Source organism: Haliotis cracherodii, unplaced genomic scaffold, assembly GCF_022045235.1.
Source record: "Haliotis cracherodii isolate W230 unplaced genomic scaffold, xgHalCrac1.p SCAF_13, whole genome shotgun sequence".
Taxonomy (NCBI): domain Eukaryota; kingdom Metazoa; phylum Mollusca; class Gastropoda; order Lepetellida; family Haliotidae; genus Haliotis; species Haliotis cracherodii.
Window position 1 is genome coordinate 34,450,131 of NW_027266268.1, and position 18,358 is coordinate 34,468,488.

Genomic DNA, 18,358 nt, shown 5'->3' on the forward strand with positions numbered 1-18,358 from the left:
TGTACAGCTCGTTAGGTTCGGACACAGTGGTTTGACACAGGATAGGATGCTGTAGACCTCCAGGAGTCTACATGGCTGATTCGGGGATAAATCTACCTTTGACTGTGGTGGTTGTGTTAACGAGTTTTCTCTACCTGTGTTTACCTGTCCCATCCAGGTGTCAGCAGAATGTGGACTACTGCAACGGTACAGTGTGTAGCAACAATGGATCCTGTCAGGAGGAAACAGCAGGGTTTGTGTGCAACTGTAGTGAGGAGTTCACTGGGATTACCTGTAACACGAGGGTAAGTAAAACCATGTTCTCACACCTTTTTCTCCCTCTGATTTTCTCCCTATTTTAGTGGAGTTTCTTATTCTCGGTACATTTTAAAAAATTTATTAACACTTAAATATCTTCAAATGTCCAGTTTTAATAAATGTTGTTAATATTACCTCTCAAAAGAGGAATGAACAAGATTCTAATAACCCTGTATGTGTATAAACACTGTTTGGTATGTGGGTACGAATACCCTCTGATCATGAAACTGCTTATGGTGATATGAATATATATAATACTCTGTATATGACACTTACTGCTGTATATGTACATGTATATTGGGAAAAAAAACCCCAAAAACAAAAAAACAAAAAATGTCCTCACTACTCAAATTTATGACACTATACATGTAAACAGAAGTCATGGAGGATGGTATATAATGTAGAGTCAAGTCTCTACTTCTTCAGTTTGAAATCCAAACACATAGATGTAATTAAGTCAGAATGAATGATTTTTCGTTTTTGTTTTTTTTAGTAAATAATATTTTTCTTTATGATTCCTTTGAAAGACCTGAATTGTTTGATAGACATTGCTCAGAAGTTGAGGGATGACAAAGTAGACACACTTTATGGATAACAACTTCTTTATTTACTGTAAAGGCGACGTTTTGTTATAGATCCTTATACTGTTGTCAAACAAGGCAAGGAATAATGATCTATTCCGAAATGTCACCTTTACAGTAAATACAGAAGTGGTTGTCCATAAATTGGGTGTACATTGTCTTTGAAAGACCTTAGCCAATGGGCAATGTCTATTTCAAAGCGACAAAAACACTTTCCATAATAGGAAATATCGGCTAAGAGCAAAGTCAGTTGTAGGATTCCAGGAATGTTATGAATTACTACATGATCAAATGCAGAATTAAGGAATTGTCGATCAGCAATTCATGACAACTAGATACAGTGAGACCTTGCTAGTACACACCCTGTTCATCAGGACACCCCACATTGTGACTGATTACAGCTGGGACTGCCTCGATGTATACAACGTGACATTACCCCATAGCCATGATGAATTAATCTGGAAATTTGTAATCCGGATCATTTCAGCTACCATCAGGATTAATCAGACAGTGTTTTAAATTTAGCCTGAATGTCAAGGGATCCTTCTCATAACCCTGATGGCTGACACTGAATGAAGGTGTGGGTCGTTCTAGATTCAAATGCAGCAGGAACAAACCTCACGACCCAGACCTCCTTTAGTGTCGAATAATGCACTTCAAAACAGTTCTTTATATCTGAATTTCATTCTTCATGCACAAGAACGCTGATGACCACTCAGATAAAAGGATGTTTTAATTTTTCACTGTTATCAACTATGCTATATATAGTATTAATGGGCATTAATTTTATGAAAATTTTATTAGGAATTCACATGATCTTACTTTTGTTCAAAATAGATTTGAAGAAGGTAGATATAGACTCCCATTTAATATAAATTCTGGAAATTATTTTAAGCTCAATTACAAACTGGAATTGAACAGAGATAATGATGTTCTTAATGATATACATTTCAAGAAGTGTAACTTGATCATCAACAGTTTAAGGAGATGTGTTCAGTGGTAAATATTTCATTTTTTATTTTATCTAATTCATGTAGACATGGTATATCCGTCATGATTGACGCAAGCTGTTATGTACTTAACATGTATATTTCATCTATGATTTTCAGTTCATGTAAACATGGTTTATATACTGCATCACAATTGGTGCAAGCTGTTATGTACTCAGTGATATCATTTCATCTGTAATTTCGTCTTATTCATGTCAACATGGTTTATACTGTACTATATCATGATTGATGCAAGCTGTTATATATCAATCATTAATATATCATCTCTGATTTTCAATTCATGTAAATATGGAATAACTGTTACTACAACATGATTGAAGCAACTGACATATTCATTGATAGTATTGCCATCATTTCTTCATGGCTACAAGCTAGACATATGTTGAGGTATGGCGATACCCGTATCAACATGTGATTGATTTCAGCTAGACTTCTGTTGAGGTATGACTATACTCGTATCAACATGTGATTGATTTCATGGCTACAAGCTAGACATATGTTGAGGTATGACTATTCCCGTACCAACATGCGATTTATTTCATGGCTACAAGCTAGACATATGTTGAGATATGACTATACCCGTACCAACATGAGATTTATTTCATGGCTACAAGCTAGACATATGTTGAGATATGACGATACCCGTATCGACATGCGATTGATTTCATGGCTACAAGCTAGACATATGTTGAGGTGTGACTATACCCGTATCAACATGCGATTGATTTCATGGGGAAAATGTAGGTCAGATGTGTAGGGGTAAAGTTATGAATACAAGGCCGTCATAATATCATGTTCCACTCCGCCATATAGGTTTACGTCAACATGACTTCCTTCAACTGATCTTGCAGAGAGTTGTGTAATCTGTATGGGGATGGATTATTTAGTTCTGTCTTGTGTGTAGTTCCTTCAGATAAGCTGATTGCAAAGAGAAAACGATGGATAATGTGTGCATGTGTTTGTTGTACAGGGTGTTGTAATTTGAGGAAAGGAGTTGTGGTGTTGTATTTATTCCTGGATTACGAATCCACTGACCCCAAATATTACACATCAAAGTTATTTGTTTGACAAAACCTTTGTTCCTTACTTACAAGTGTGTAACTATTACGGTAATGAAAAACTTGGTGTTTCATAGAAAAATGTTCTGCTTTTAGTCGTCGCTATGTGGCTGAAATAATGCCAATGCGACGTTAAATTTTAACTCGCTCACTCACTTGTCCTAAAAAATGTTTTTTTGGTTTCATCAAACAAACAAAACTCTTACAAGATTAAGTCTCAGAAACATGTTTATATACAATAAGTTTAGTGTTCATGAGATTGTCAACACAATTTCTTTTTCTGTCAACTTAGTAATTAAGAAAGTACCGTCTTCGACGTAATAAGCGCCCCGCTCTAATAAGCGCCCACTGCGATATTTTCTAATATATTGGCTAGTGTACAATCCCAATTAGCACCCCTTCCGATTGATCAATGTACACAGGACTTATTTATTCGTGTATAATATTTATGTTATATGCATTCATAATTATGAGAAATTAAATTCTGGAAAAAATATATCTGTCGTATATAAACATTTCAGGCTGTCAGCATAAACCACGAAATTTACGATCTTTCAACTCTGTTGTTTTTCACCGAAATAATATTCTAATAAGAGCCCCCTACATGTATTTCTAACTTTGAGAGCGCCCTGGGCGCTTATTATGTCGAATACGGTAGGCGTTGATATTTAAGAAGTGTTCCTTGCCAACAAGACCTTTGTACGAGGGAAGGACATTCCAGGAATATGTTTGGATTTCTATCTGTTATGTATATGTTCAGTGTTGCTCCATGACTCAACAACTTGCAAGGGTACAAAGTTGATGAAGCAAACGTGAGACTTCTGGGCTGCAAATTATAACAAAATGTGACAAACAAGGAAAAAAATCTTATTCGGATCAGTGATCCTTTGTGTAGATTTAACCTTTTGTTTTGAGTGATGAACGAGGGAGTGTAGTACAATGTAGAACTGTTCATTGGTTTAAGTGTGCTTGCTTCTTAATCCGTGTGCCACTGTCCCCCCCAATGTCCTCTAGGGGACGTCCTGGACCCCCTCTGACCTTTACCCATGGGCCAGGATTGTCTGTTCTGTGTTGACTGATGGGACTTATCTAATGTGTGTCAACAGGTTGTCTTCTGGAGGATGCATGAGTAGCTGGGCAGATATTGTCCGACCTAGCTTTGCAGATAGAAGTATTTGTAAGCTTGTTTGAAAATTACATTATTTGTGAATATTGTGTATTCTCATTAAGGGTGCATTACCAGAATATCGGCAAATTGAGGTTCATTCTCTCCATGATATGTATCACAATATCCTGTTTTAATGCTCTGTGTATCGGGTGATTTCAAATAGCAATTTTTATCAATGTTTAATGTTATGCTTGCCACATACATGTACCTTCGAAATGTTTCTGTAATTTCAAAATGCAAGTTTGCATTCTGGAGTTCTTCTGTGGCAGTGGTGGAACACCAAGTCCTCACTGTCCCGGAGAACATTATGATGTTCCAGCATCTTGTTTTGTTCCATTTATGGACATCTGTTCCTGCATTGATGTTTCAAATTGCTTCTGAATTTAAAATTTTGAATTATACAATATATTGTGATACATATCGCAAAACGGCCTTGTGCATTGTAAAATATTGTGATACACTTTAAACATCCAATTCCCATCCCTAATTCTTTTAAATATATTTTATACAACTTAATAATGAAAGTGCATTGTCTGTGATGGACATCATGCTCAAAGTGCTCCATTATGACCCCAGTGCACTCAGGTTTCAAATGAACAAAGCCCAGGGTTCAGTCATATGAATACATTTGATAACTTACATACAATATAAAACATGAACACCAGAGAATAGCCAGTCTCGATTATCCGACAAAACAGATTCCATTTCTTGTAAAGGCCAAATAGTGGTGAAACTTATATGAACTTATATGAATGAACCTGGTGTTCGTGAAAAGAGTAAGCATGACCTGCCCTACAGCTTCTACTATTCTATTTCTTTAAATGCCTGTCCAAAAAGGGCTGTTATCCTTCATCGTCCTTGTCGATGTAACTTAAAATTTTAACTTAACTCTTCGTCCTTTGTCCATGTAACTTAAAATTTTAACTTAACTCTTCGTCCTTTGTCCATGTAACTTAAAATTTTAACTTAACTCTTCGTCCTTTGTCCATGTAACTTAAAATTTTAAATTAACTCTTCGTCCTTTGTCCATGTAACTTTAAATTTTAACTTAACTCTGTCCTTTGTCGATGTAACTTTAAATTTTAACTTAACTCTTCATCCTTTGTCCATGTAACTTTAAATTTTAACTTAACTCTTCGTCCTTTGTCCATGTAACTTTAAATTTTAACTTAACTCTTCGTCCTTTGTCCATGTAACTTAAAATTTCAACTTAACTCTTCGTCCTTTGTCCATGTAACTTAAAATTTTAAATTAACTCTTCGTCCTTTGTCGATGTAACTTTAAATTTTAACTTAACTCTGTCCTTTGTCGATGTAACTTTAAATTTTAACTTAACTCTTCATCCTTTGTCCATGTAACTTTAAATTTTAACTTCACTCTTCGTCCTTTGTTGATGTAACTTTAAATTTTAACTTAACTCTTCGTCCTTTGTCCATGTAACTTAAAATTTTAACTTAACTCTTCGTCCTTTGTCCATGTAACTTTAAATTTTAACGTAAATCTTCTTCCTTTGTCGATGTGGCTTTAAATGTTAACTTTGTTCCTCATCCTTTGTGGAATACCTATTTCCTAAGGCAATGTTATTTGGATATACCCTCTTTCTGTGTATTTATTTCCTACCCTGTACACAGGTTATGAGGTTTACGAGCCGTGTTAGGAAGGACTTTCTTGGCTTGGGGGACTGAGTTCAACAGATATTTGTTTTGTCCACTCCGAGTCAGTAATCACATTCCAAACACTTTCGCATGTCCCTAAGAAGGATCTTCCCTTTCGGAATGTTTGCCTGGTCCTGTAAGCTGCTTCCAACAGGGAAAGGTCATCATGAATACTACTGATGCATGCAGGACGCTTTGACGCCCAGTTTTCCTTAATGGACTGTTGGCATGTGTTTTATAAGCATCACGATATTCACATAGTATGCAAATGTACGACCCTGAAGGATAGGGTAGGATAAAGACCCTTTGGGGCCCATGGGATATGTGTAACTTAAGAACTGAGGAAAGAATAAGAGGCTTAAGAGCTTTCTGTTGTCTTGATATGAATGAGACTTAGATTTTTTTCGACACTTCCATGTTTTGGCTGATAACAAAACTTTATTATTGGTAAAACCACATATTTTTTATTTTTTGTTTCACGGGCCTGCCGCCCCTATTGAAAAGCAGCTGGAAAAGAAAGTTATGAAACATAAAAATATTTATTTTTATTATGTCTCCGCCATGTCCACCAGTAACATAGACCCTCTTATAGAATATAAAATGTTTGATATAAATTTGATGTCTACATCACTATCAGTGATTCAAGAAGCCAGCTCAATTTATAACTCCACGGCAGAATGACTTTCATATAAATAAATAAATGATTGACAAAGCTTTTTATTTTTATTTCGACCGACCTTTTGGAAAAGCTGAAATAAATCTGTAAAACATTAGATTATGTGTGTCCTGTAGATACAATTAGTCAAAAGTCGAATTTTAGAGGTTTTCTTGTGACTGATGCAAGCTGATTTTCTTTGATTTTCCTTGATCCTGGTTGGAATCATAAAATTGACTCTGCTTTTAGGAGAGATTTCTTATGATTATAAAAAAGGGTTTTGTTGATTTTATTTAGATGTTGTTACAAACAGAACAATTATATGACAAGATATTGATTTGGGATCAAGTTTGAAACACAAAAACTTTTCCTCTCATCTTAGTCATGACAGAAGTAGCCAAACAAAATGATTATCAAAATAATTAGTAAAACAATATTTTATCCCATGCATCAAACATTTACTTTATATGCTTTTCAGTTATGATCAACAGTATAATATTAAAATGGTCTTCCAAAATGCCTCTACTCTTTTCAGAGAACTAAATATGCTTAAATATTATGATTTATGCCAACAAGTTAGCAATAAGAGGAAGTATGTCGAGTTTTGGCATGTGTGACTCACAGGTGGAGAATTCAGGTGCACATGTTGATGGTGTTTTGGACAAGGCTCTGTGGCAGATGAGTCCTGGCTGTCATCCTTTGGACATCTCATCATTCAGAGTGATGGCCAGTTTACTAAACCCACAGAACTGTTTAATCTTTGAATGGAGCCCATACTTTAAAACAGTAAACCAATACCAGTGTAGGATCATTCACAAAAGTTGTGTTTGTTGTGGTTATTTACCTTTTTTTTCCCACAACTGTTTCTCATGTGCCTAAACAAAGAATTTGTCTCTTCCAGACATCAAAGATATGATGCATTCTTTTTGAATTCATTGTTTGAAATTTTGGACCTTATGTAATTTTATTGTTGAATGTTTCCATTGTTAGGCAAGGCCAGGCACTTTTCTTGTTTTAACAGGTCTACCATAAATTTGGCAAAAATGAAAAACATAGGATAAAATAAATATGCTGTCTTTGATATTTGATAAAAAAGATTTCATTTTATATTATTGTATTTCATATCAACATATTACAGTTTTCTTACTTTGCCTCTTTCCTCTTGTCATAGTTACAATAAATTCTGTGAAAATATATTTGTCTGACCTGATGGATACATGGTGGTGGATAAGAATACTCCAGAGAACTATTGTTTTACCTTCTTGATATTTTTACTCCCTAGAACTCCGAACATTTAGCCAAGGAAGATATCTGTCTCTCTTGGTACAGTGAGAATGGGTGTCACTTTATAATAAGGTGGAGGTGACCTTACTAGCTGGCTATACATCAGAACATGCATCATGTGATTTGTGTTGGCAGGAAACATGAAGACATTTATGTTCATTAACTTCTGTCAGAATTATGTTAATGTAGTTTTACTTTAAGAAGCTATTCCTGGATCCAGTTAAACAAGGCTATCTTACAAGACTATCACAACTCCAATGCTTTAACACAGACTTGATAACTGTATAAGTCTACAGTCACTTTGGGCTAGTGGTCCAAGGTTGCTTTCCTCAAAATAATTTTAGCGTTAATGCAACAGTTACTCGAATACATTGACGCAGATTTACTATGGTCAAATAGTCATAGCTCCACAATTTGAGAAACTAGTCCTTGGACCCCTTTCCTTAAAACTATCTTAGTGCTTTCTTTACACAATCTTAGCGCTTTCTTAAAACAATCTTAGCGCTTTCTTAAAAAAATCTTAGCGCTTTCTTTAAACAATCTTAGCGCCCTCTTTAAACAATCTTAGCGCTTTCTTAAAACAATCTTAGCGCTTTCTTTAAACAATCTTAGCGCTTTCTTTAAACAATCTCAGCACTAAGACTATTCTGACTGACCTAATGATAAACACAGGCTTGCAGTAGACAAGTTCGACAGCCACTGTATGCAAGTAGGTTCAGATCAACAATGGTAGTTAGCTGCACAAGGAAGTAGGAAGGTTCTTGATCGATCCAACGTCAAGCTCATGGTGTAATATATTCATTGTCAATCTATTTTGTCTGCTGTCCTCACCTCTGGGTAAACATTACAGGTGTTAATAGTTTCAAGACATGAACTTGAATAATGACGTAAAACAATATCTGTGCGACATAAAGTAACACTTGTTTCAAGGTTTTAAATTTTATTTAGTTCAGGTCTTCATGAAAAGGAATACAAAAATTCAGTGTCTCATTTCAACAAAATTCAGACCATATTAACTTGTCTGTTAAATATTCCAACTTGATTTCGAGATAAATAATCATATTGTTGTGCCGTCATACAGTAGGGTGGCTTGTACATAAAGTGTGAGGCAATACACGACATGGAAAGGTTCCTTAAAAAAACTTAATGTGTAAACGTAGGCTATAGCAAAAGGGTTTCACCTTCATGAAATATCTGTCCCCATATATGGATAACAAAACAAAACTATGTTCACCTGCTTGTCACATGTAGAAGTTATATTTAGAAAAAAGAGCCTGCTAAAGCTGACAGACCTTTTATTTTTAATACCTACAATGTCTGGTATTCTGAAATTAGGGATTGGTCTAGGATAACAACTTAGTGTGTTTGGCATACACATTGGTAAAAAATAATTCAGTTGTTTGGGATTTTTTCCGATTCTTATTCTCTTAAATTCAGAGGTACTTTACCAATGTATTTTTCCATTGAATTGAATGCAACAATGTTAACTAGGCATTTAAGCCTGCTCCTATGTTAATGTATCAGACCTGTTATCAGTGATACAGAAGTCACCTCTAGAAAGCTATAACTTTAGTTATCACTATTAGGGCTGGGATGGGTAACTCGGATACTCGGGTCAGGTGGGTGCTGAATATGACCCGGGTACCCACAGGACTACCCGGACCCGTGCTTTGTCACGTGATATATTGTTCAATGACAAAATTTATCTAAAACTCTATGCAGACACTATAAGTCACTAATGATCCCATTTCTTTTTGACAATGCACCCATTCCTCCCGACTTTTATATGTTTGAATAAAGATCAAACTTCATGCAATAAACTTTAGTGTATGCATGACCAGATCGTTTTACACGCATATCTTACCAAATACATTTTGCCACGGCTACGGTCAAAGTTTTCAAATTGGACAGTTTGTATCTATCTGTAAATATCTACAGCGGTACCTGGGTAGGGTCGGGTAATAGGGTGGTGGGTACCCGGGTAGTAACTTTGGACTCGTCCCAGCCCTATAATCACTATATTATTTTAGTTTCTGTTTGGGATTTATTATTGACATTTACTGCAGATTTGGCTCCAAATATTAGCCTCTGACTATGACTAAATAAATCTCTGAAACGTTGGTGAGTCAATTTGACCCAGAAATAGTGACTATACCTGCTCTGAATACACCGGTGCTGGCTTTGTGTGCTTCAAGTCCAAGGACTGGGTGACATTCACAACACGTTCTTGACAGGGGAATCACAGGACACTCAGTTGACGTCCCATGTTAAGGGCTTCATGCAGGTCACATCTGGCCCTGATTGAGCTGTTGAAGCAGCCCCTCCCTATCCATACTTGGGAGATTTATCATTTCATGGGAATTAGATGTAATTTATCCTGACGTTAACTTACCTGGAATGCATGTAAAATTCTTGAGCAAGTTTTTTGCACAAATTCATTGCCTATGACCTTTCAAGAATGTGCTGTGCAAGTTATGTTCATGGTTTATGTAGTTGAGCAGTGATGTGGAGACTGTTATTCAGTCAGTCATGCGTGATGTGTGAACAGTGGATAGTGGAGTACTATTTGTTATGTCTGATTCATTGTTGGCGAAGTTTGTTTGTTGTTTAACGCCGCACTCAGCAATATATTCCAGCTATATGATGGCGGTCTGTAAATAATCGAGTCTGGACCAGACAATCCAGTGATTGACATCATGAGCATCAATCCACACACAGACACACACACTAACACTAACACACACACACTAACACGCACACGCTAACACTAACACACACACTAACACACAAATAATCGAGTCTGGACCAGACAATCCAGTGATTGACATCATGAACATCAATCCACACACACACATACACACACTAACACACACACTAACACACAAATAATCGAGTCTGGACCAGACAATCCAGTGATTGACATCATGAGTATCAATCCACACACACACACACACACACACACAGTCCAGCCTGGTTGACAGTCCTTGAAGCCATGTACCCTACACTGAGTGTTACAATGTCTGTTCCTGTTTCAGGTGAACCAGTCTTGCCGGACCGAACTTTGTCAGAATGGAGGAACCTGCTCCAACATCAACATCACACAGACGTCAGGGGTGAGTACAGGGGTCGATTTAACTGCTGGCCCATGGCCAGTTAAAATTACAAAGGGCTTGCTGTAACGTAGAGTAGATGGTCCATCTGGCTAGTCAAAATTTCACTCCTTCTCATGTATGTTTAATTTTTTAACAGGACTCCTACTTGTGAATCATGTAATTTTGATGAGAAAATATTTAGGGGGGTTGAGGTCATAGATATATGTTGATCATCTCGATGAAATGACAACCAGACGCCATTTTGTAATGTTGTGTACAACAGCATCTTTATTTGATTGTTAAATCGCCACGAGATGAGGCAAATGGAGGCCAAGATTTAATCTCAAAGTGTAGGAAAAGGCGTGTTAGGGTGAGGAGATCTAAACGTTTCAGAGCCCTGCAAGGTGGCTATGTGGCCTCAGGTTCAGCTACGTCATGGCCTCCACCAGTTGGTTCTAGGCCAGTTACTTTGGAGAAGGGTCAATAACTCTTAAAAAGTGCACGCCCTGCTGGATACATACCAATATTTGTTGTTAAATCTACCCCTGTGAGTATGGTGGTCAGTTAAAGGTGTTTCTAGGTCTATGGTGATTACCTTGTTTGAATTCTGACTGCCTCCATGGTCTAGCTGATATTGTCTGCCCACAGAACGGCAGGTTGTTTGATCCTTCGTCAAAAGGTGGTACTTGTTATTACCCTGCCTGGCGCTTGGCATGAAGGGTATAAAACAAGGACTTGTAAGGCCCGAGTCGGTATTATGTGTCTGAGTAGGGCATCCACTACTGGCATAGTATCTAAGTTGGCTGGCATGACTAAACCATTTGTCCCCGACTGGTCCAAGCAGCCAATCACACACATACAAACACACATGCATGAACGCACATCGCTTTTTGTTCAATCACCATGAAAGCCTCGTAAGACCCCATTTTACTTGACTTGTTGGATTCTGACTCGGACAACATTCATTTCACTATTTCATGGTTCGCAGATAAGTTACTGTAATGAAACAGGATGGTTTAAAGACACATAACACATAACAAAACAAATAATTACTCTTCATGAGGTCAATATGCGAAAACTAGGATTCTCGGACCCGATCCCTTCGGCGGTCCATCAGACCATCTCGGGGGTCGGGTCCTTAGGTCCTTGTTTTCTCACACTGACCTCATCAAGAATAGTTATTTGTATGATGTCAGAGCTACTTTATGCCCAATCATCTCGATTAAGTTTTCCATTCTCCTGATGAAGGAGGGGCGGTCAGGAAGCCTAGTGGTTAAAGCGTTCGCTCGTCATGCTGAAGACCCAGGTTCGATTCCCGACATGGATACAATGTGTGGAGCCCATTTCTGGTGTCCCCCGCCGTGATGTTGCTGGAATATTGCTAAAAGCGGCGTAAAACCATACTCATTCACTCACTCCTGATGAAGGGGCAAGATTAGCCCTGAAATGTTGTGTATATATGATAAGGAATTGTTAACCATGATACTCCTTGTCATAAAAGATTAAGATCTGAAATAAGCTACACTACATCGGAGGTGTTCCAACTAATTATGAACATTTGTCAAGAAAAACTATCCACATTCCACTGACGAATATGTAGGAATAAAAATACAATTGTCTGTCATTGTTATGAATGTAGGGAAAGATTGATGTCAAAGGTGACTTCTGTCTGACCTTTCCAGATCTATTTATTTAAATGTAAAAACCTCGACACATTTTGTGGGAAAGTAAATACAAGGCAAGCTTCCTAAGTGCATTTAGTAAGTTATGGAAAATATGACATCTCTATCTCTAGTGACATGCAGAGAAAGCCTGCACAGTTTCAGGTATTTGAGTATCTTCAGTGTTGTTCTGTTTCTCATTAAATGGTGAAACGGGTCTAACAAAGAGCGAGGTGTTCAAATATTTCCTCACAAACATTGTGCAGAGCAATCAATGAGCTGCTCGATAAACACCCTTGCCTCAGGGGGCACGTCCATGGCGCACAGTGAACATGTTTTTATGAATTCTGAATTTTCGAACTTTTACATTTGGAGGAACCTAAAAAAAGTTTAGGTAAATGTTGACGACTAATGTCAGTGTTTATTTTAAGTTTAAATTTGGGTTCTGGAATTGTATTTATTGAAAATACAAAATGTGACTGTGAAGTATGTTAGTAGGGAGCCTCAGTGATGGAATTCAGTGTCAATCTCTCAATTTCTCAATCCTGCCTAAACTTACTTCCTTGTAAACAACACATGTGGATATTGAATTTTGAGAACAAAAGGCAAAAAATGTCAATAGCATCTGTGTGTAACGTCTTTGTATGGTGTTGATTCATCCAATCATTTTGATCCCACATCAAGCAGACTCTTGCATGCAGTTCACTGAAAGACCGCCCAGACCATGCAGTACCTCAATAGACCATTACCCAATTCGACCTGTGAATATCCGGGGTAGAATAGGTCTTCAGCAACCCATGCTTGCCGTAAAAGACGACTATGCTTGTCGTAAGAGGCGACAAACGGGATTGGGTGGTCAGGCTCACTGACTTAGTTGATGCCTGTCATCATACCCAAGATGTCAATCACTGGATTGTCTGGTCCAGACCTGATTATTTACAGACGGCTGTCATATAGCTGGAATATTGCTGAGTGTGGCATTAAACAACAAACAAAAAACCAAAGTAGCTTACAATCAGGATGGTAATTCCGAAATGGGTTAAAAATTAGGGTACCTCTACTCCCTGTGTCTTGCACACTGTGTGATACCAGGTCCCCAGCAACCTTTTCTGGTTGTGAGGGTGACCAAATGGATTGGTTGGTCGGGCTCAGTCACTTGGTTGATTGGGTCTTCGTACCCTGATGGTGTCAGTCGTTGCTCACAACATCGACCCCTGGGCTGTCTGCTCCTGACTTGATTAATTACAGGCCACTGTCCCAGCTAGTGTCGTGCTGAGTAGGGGGTGAAGAAACAAACTCAAACAGACACTGATATGCACAGCTTCCCATAATGACCATCTCTGCAGTCTGTGCCAACAACATAACCTACTACCCCGAACAAGTCTTTCAAAGACATTTCACTACAATTTTGTTTATGGAGTACTATTAGCTGAGCTTACTTAACTGAAATATCTTTTACTTGACTCTGGCTTTGAAGTAGTTGCTAGGTGGCCACACGACCTCTGGTTCGGCCTCTTCACAGCCTCCACCATTTAGTTGTAGGCCATTTGGTTTGGAGAAGGGCCACTGACTTTTAGAAGAAGCAGGCCCTGCTGGCTACATACAAGTTTGTTGTTAAATCTACCTCTGTAGCAATGAACTTATAGAATAAGGGTCTGTATTTTGCTATGATTACATTGTTCTTTCCAGACTGTCGCTTCATTCAACTGTACATGTGCCGCAGGGTATGAGGGACCTCTGTGTGAACGACCCAAGGACATCTGTACTGTTCAGACATGTGGGAGCAGGGGGAATTGTACCTCCTACCCTGACACTCAGTCTCCCACCTGTAGCTGTGATGCTGGTGAGTTATACACCTGGTTGGCAGGGGGTGGGGAAGTAGGGTAGGGGACGGTGTGAGGGAAGTAGGGTAGGGGACAGTGTGAGGGAAGTAGGGTAGGGGACAGTGTGAGGGAAGTAGGGTAGGGGACAGTGTGAGGGAAGTAGGGTAGGGGACGGTGTGAGGGTGGGAATAAGGGGAATTGTACCTCCTACCCTGACACTCAGACGTACACCTGTAGCTGTGATGCTGGTGAGTTATACACCTGGTTGGCAGGGGGTGGGGAAGTAGGGTAGGGGACGGTGTGAGGGAAGTAGGGTAGGGGACAGTGTGAGGGAAGTAGGGTAGGGGACAGTGTGAGGGAAGTAGGGTAGGGGACGGTGTGAGGGAAGTAGGGTAGGGGACGGTGTGAGGGTGGGAATAAGGGGAATTGCACCTCCCACCCTGACACTCAGTCCTACACCTGTAGCTGTGATGCTGGTGAGTTATACACCTGGTTGGCAGGGGGTGGGGAAGTAGGGTAGGGGACGGTGTGAGGGAAGTAGGGTAGGGGACAGTGTGAGGGAAGTAGGGTAGGGGACGGTGTGAGGGAAGTAGGGTAGGGGACAGTGTGAGGGAAGTAGGGTAGGGGACGGTGTGAGGGAAGTAGGGTAGGGGACAGTGTGAGGGAAGTAGGGTAGGGGACGGTGTGAGGGAAGTAGGGTAGGGGACGGTGTGAGGGTGGGAATAAGGGGAATTGCACCCCCCACCCTGGCACTCAGTCCTACACCTGTAGCTGTGATCCTGGTGAGTTATACACCTGTGAAACACTGAATGTGTTGAGGTGAGTAGAGAGAACGAGGGTTCAAGATTACAGGAAGCTGTATTTGATCTAGTCAGTAGCTGAAATTTTGAAATGCTTCTGAAATGCTTCTGTCAATGGCTTGGACAGATGGCCTTGTTGCATTGATCGCCACACAGTTGGTGTCAGTGTGATGATGTGCGAAGCCAAATCTTGGGGCACCTGCTATGAATCAGCTGGAATACTGCCGAAAATGTCTAGATAAGAATAATAATATTTCCAGATTCCCTTCACCAACAGAATGCTCATGGTACCGAATCAATATCAACCCGGTTCACTGGATCAGTGTGTACTCGATTTTCATTCTCAGCTCCCTGGGAATATGCAGTATGCCTGCAAGGCGCTATAAAGTTAACACTACAGCCATTCTATAATAACACCAATAGAAGGCAGAGCAGTGCCTGGGGCGTTCTGATAGAAAACTTGAGAGAAATTATATCGGGGATGATATATTTTGTGAATGGGTAAACTCAGTGGAACAATGCTGATGCAGTCTGTGATGTATTCCAGGGTGGACTGGCCTTAACTGTGAGACCAACATCAACGAGTGCCACATGTCGGCGTGTGAGAACGGTGGAACCTGCCAGGACGCAGACAGTGGTTTTGTCTGTAACTGCACGGACGGTAAGTACATCCCTGCCATTATTCCAAGACAAGGCTATGGACCACAAAAGCTGTGTATCTTAAATGCAAATATCAGTATATCAACAAATCAATATGATAAAGAAATATAAAAAGTGCAAAACAAATTCAAAATTTAGATCCAACACTGCTGCCTTGTCAGTTTCTGTGTATATATTGCAGATCTCTGTCCATGATGCAGATCTCAGTCCATGATACAGATCTGTCCATGATACAGATCTCTGTCCATGATACAGATCTCTGTCCATATTGCAGATCTCTGTCCATGATACAGATCTCTGTCCATGATGTAGATCTCTGTCCATGATGCAGATCTCTGTCCATGATACAGATCTCTGTCCATGATGCAGATCTCTGTCAATGATGCAGATCTCTGTCCATGATGCAGATGTCTGTCCATGATGCAGATCTCTGTCCATGATGCAGATGTCTGTCCATGATGCAGATCTCTGTCCATGATGCTAATCTCAGTCCATGATGCAGGTGTCTGTCCATGATGCAGATCTCTGTCCATGATGCAGATCTCTGTCCATGATGCAGATGTCTGTCCATGATGCAGATCTCTGTCCATGATGCAGATGTCTGTCCATGATGCAGATCTCTGTCCATGATGCAGATCTCTGTCCATGATGCAGATCTCTGTCCATGATGGAGATCTCTGTCCATGATACAGATCTCTGTCCATGATGCAGATGTCTGTCCATGATGCAGATGTCTGTCCATGATGCAGATGTCTGTCCATGATGCAGATCTCTGTCCATGATGCAAATCTCTGTCCAAGATGCATACCTCTGTTCATGATGCATATCTCTGTTCATGATGCAAATCTCTGTTCATGATGCAAATCTCTGTCCATGATGCAAATCTCTGTCCATGATGCAGATGTCTGTCCATGATGCAAATCTCAGTCCATGATGCATATCTCTGTTCATGATGCAAATCTCTTACTCAGTCACTCATTCACAAGGGCACAACATTTATCAACAGAACTCTTTTTTGTATTTTGATCAGATATGATATTTGAAGATGAAAACCTTTACTGTCCTCTTTGTTTGTTTGTGTCAGGCTGGACTGGCAATCAGTGCACAGAGCGCGTCAATGTGTGCAACAACAACCCGTGCCAGCGTGGCAACTGCAGCGACGTTCAAGGAACCGCTCAATGTAACTGCACAGGTTCAGGCTTTGAAGGTAGGTGGTTCATATGTCTATATTGTAAAGAAACTATTTTGTTCAAGATTTGAGTGCATGGGTGGCCGTCATATAAGGTTTTGCAGTGTGCTGTGTAGAGTTACCTCCCTTTGGAGTGCCAGGAGCCTACGATTCTGGTTTTGCATGCCAGATTATCCTCAATGATATGTCTCCTCCCATACTAAGCGGACACGTCATGATTTAATTTAAATACTGTTCAAAGCAACATTAAACCAAACTCACTTGGTCATGTGAGGATTTGTTCACATGTGAGAAAAGTTTGGAGATGAGTTTTACATGATATGAAATACATTTCATTTCTCATATTGCATATTATCTTGTGTACAAAACTGATAACCTTTGAGTTTATGATCAAATTGATCAAATTATGAGAATAAATGTTTAATTCAGAGAATCATTTTATATGCCTCCTTTCATATAATCATGACTTGCAACCGGTACAGGTGATGGATGCACTGTCGAAGTTAACGAGTGTGACAATAACCCCTGCCAGAACGACGGCACCTGCAGCAACACGGAGGGCAGCTACATATGCAACTGCACCATCGGCTACACCGGACCCAACTGCAGCATTGTAGACTGTGATCAAGTCGACTGTCGCAACGGTGGAACTTGTGGAACAAATGCAGAGAATACCAAATGGAAATGTGACTGTATAGAGTACTATGCAGGTAGGAGAAAGATTCCAAATTTGGAAGATTTCTGATCGGGACTGACCATATCATATCCTGTCGAGCTGTTAAAAAATATAATTTAAGAATAATTTTGCCTCAGATTTTACACAAAGAGATTTGCTTGTGATGCTGGTCGACCTGAAATATAATTGTTCTCCAGATCATTCAGATGAATTAATTGGATGTTTTGAACGTTCAGTCTCTAAGAAAAAGCCACATCTCCCTAAAAATAGTATATGATTGGTCTCTTTGTTGACTGTTTTGAATTTTTTTTTTTTTTAACCCTTGCCAGGAAGTGTCTGTCACATATTGTTTCCAGAGCATAACACGAGTTATTGAATTTTTCTTGATTGAAGTCACAGATAAATTCTCAGATATCAGTCTAGCTGGAACTTCTGCCTTTTTACTATTTTGGAAATTTTGAATTGGTTTAAAGTTTTATTTCTCCAGTTTCCATGACAACAAATTGGGATAGAACACTCTGACAGAAATTCTGCCATTGTGTTATTTCCTATCTGAAATAGCCCATGGTATTGCACCTCCATCCCAATAAGTTCCTTTAATCCATTCTGTACCACACCTTCATTGGGAGGTCGAATTTATTTATATATTTATTTGAGTGAGTGAGTGAATGAGTTGGGTTTAATGCCACCATTAACAGTATTCCAGTTATATCGCGGTGTGTCAGCTTAATGTGGGAGGAAAGCCCGAA

At 39.2% G+C, this 18,358-nt stretch overlaps 1 protein-coding gene across 2 annotated transcripts in view; it reads left to right on the top strand.

Annotated features, from left to right (window-relative positions):
- Positions 1-18,358, top strand: part of LOC139459882 (protein crumbs-like) — a 134,522-nt gene that overhangs the window by 108,534 nt on the left and 7,630 nt on the right. For both annotated transcript variants that reach the window (XM_071241596.1, XM_071241597.1), the window contains 6 exons: positions 158-284; positions 10,744-10,821; positions 14,151-14,304; positions 15,632-15,745; positions 16,829-16,951; positions 17,416-17,643. In XM_071241596.1, coding sequence (XP_071097697.1) covers positions 158-284; positions 10,744-10,821; positions 14,151-14,304; positions 15,632-15,745; positions 16,829-16,951; positions 17,416-17,643 — 824 coding nt within the window. The remainder of the gene's footprint in view (positions 1-157; positions 285-10,743; positions 10,822-14,150; positions 14,305-15,631; positions 15,746-16,828; positions 16,952-17,415; positions 17,644-18,358) is intronic.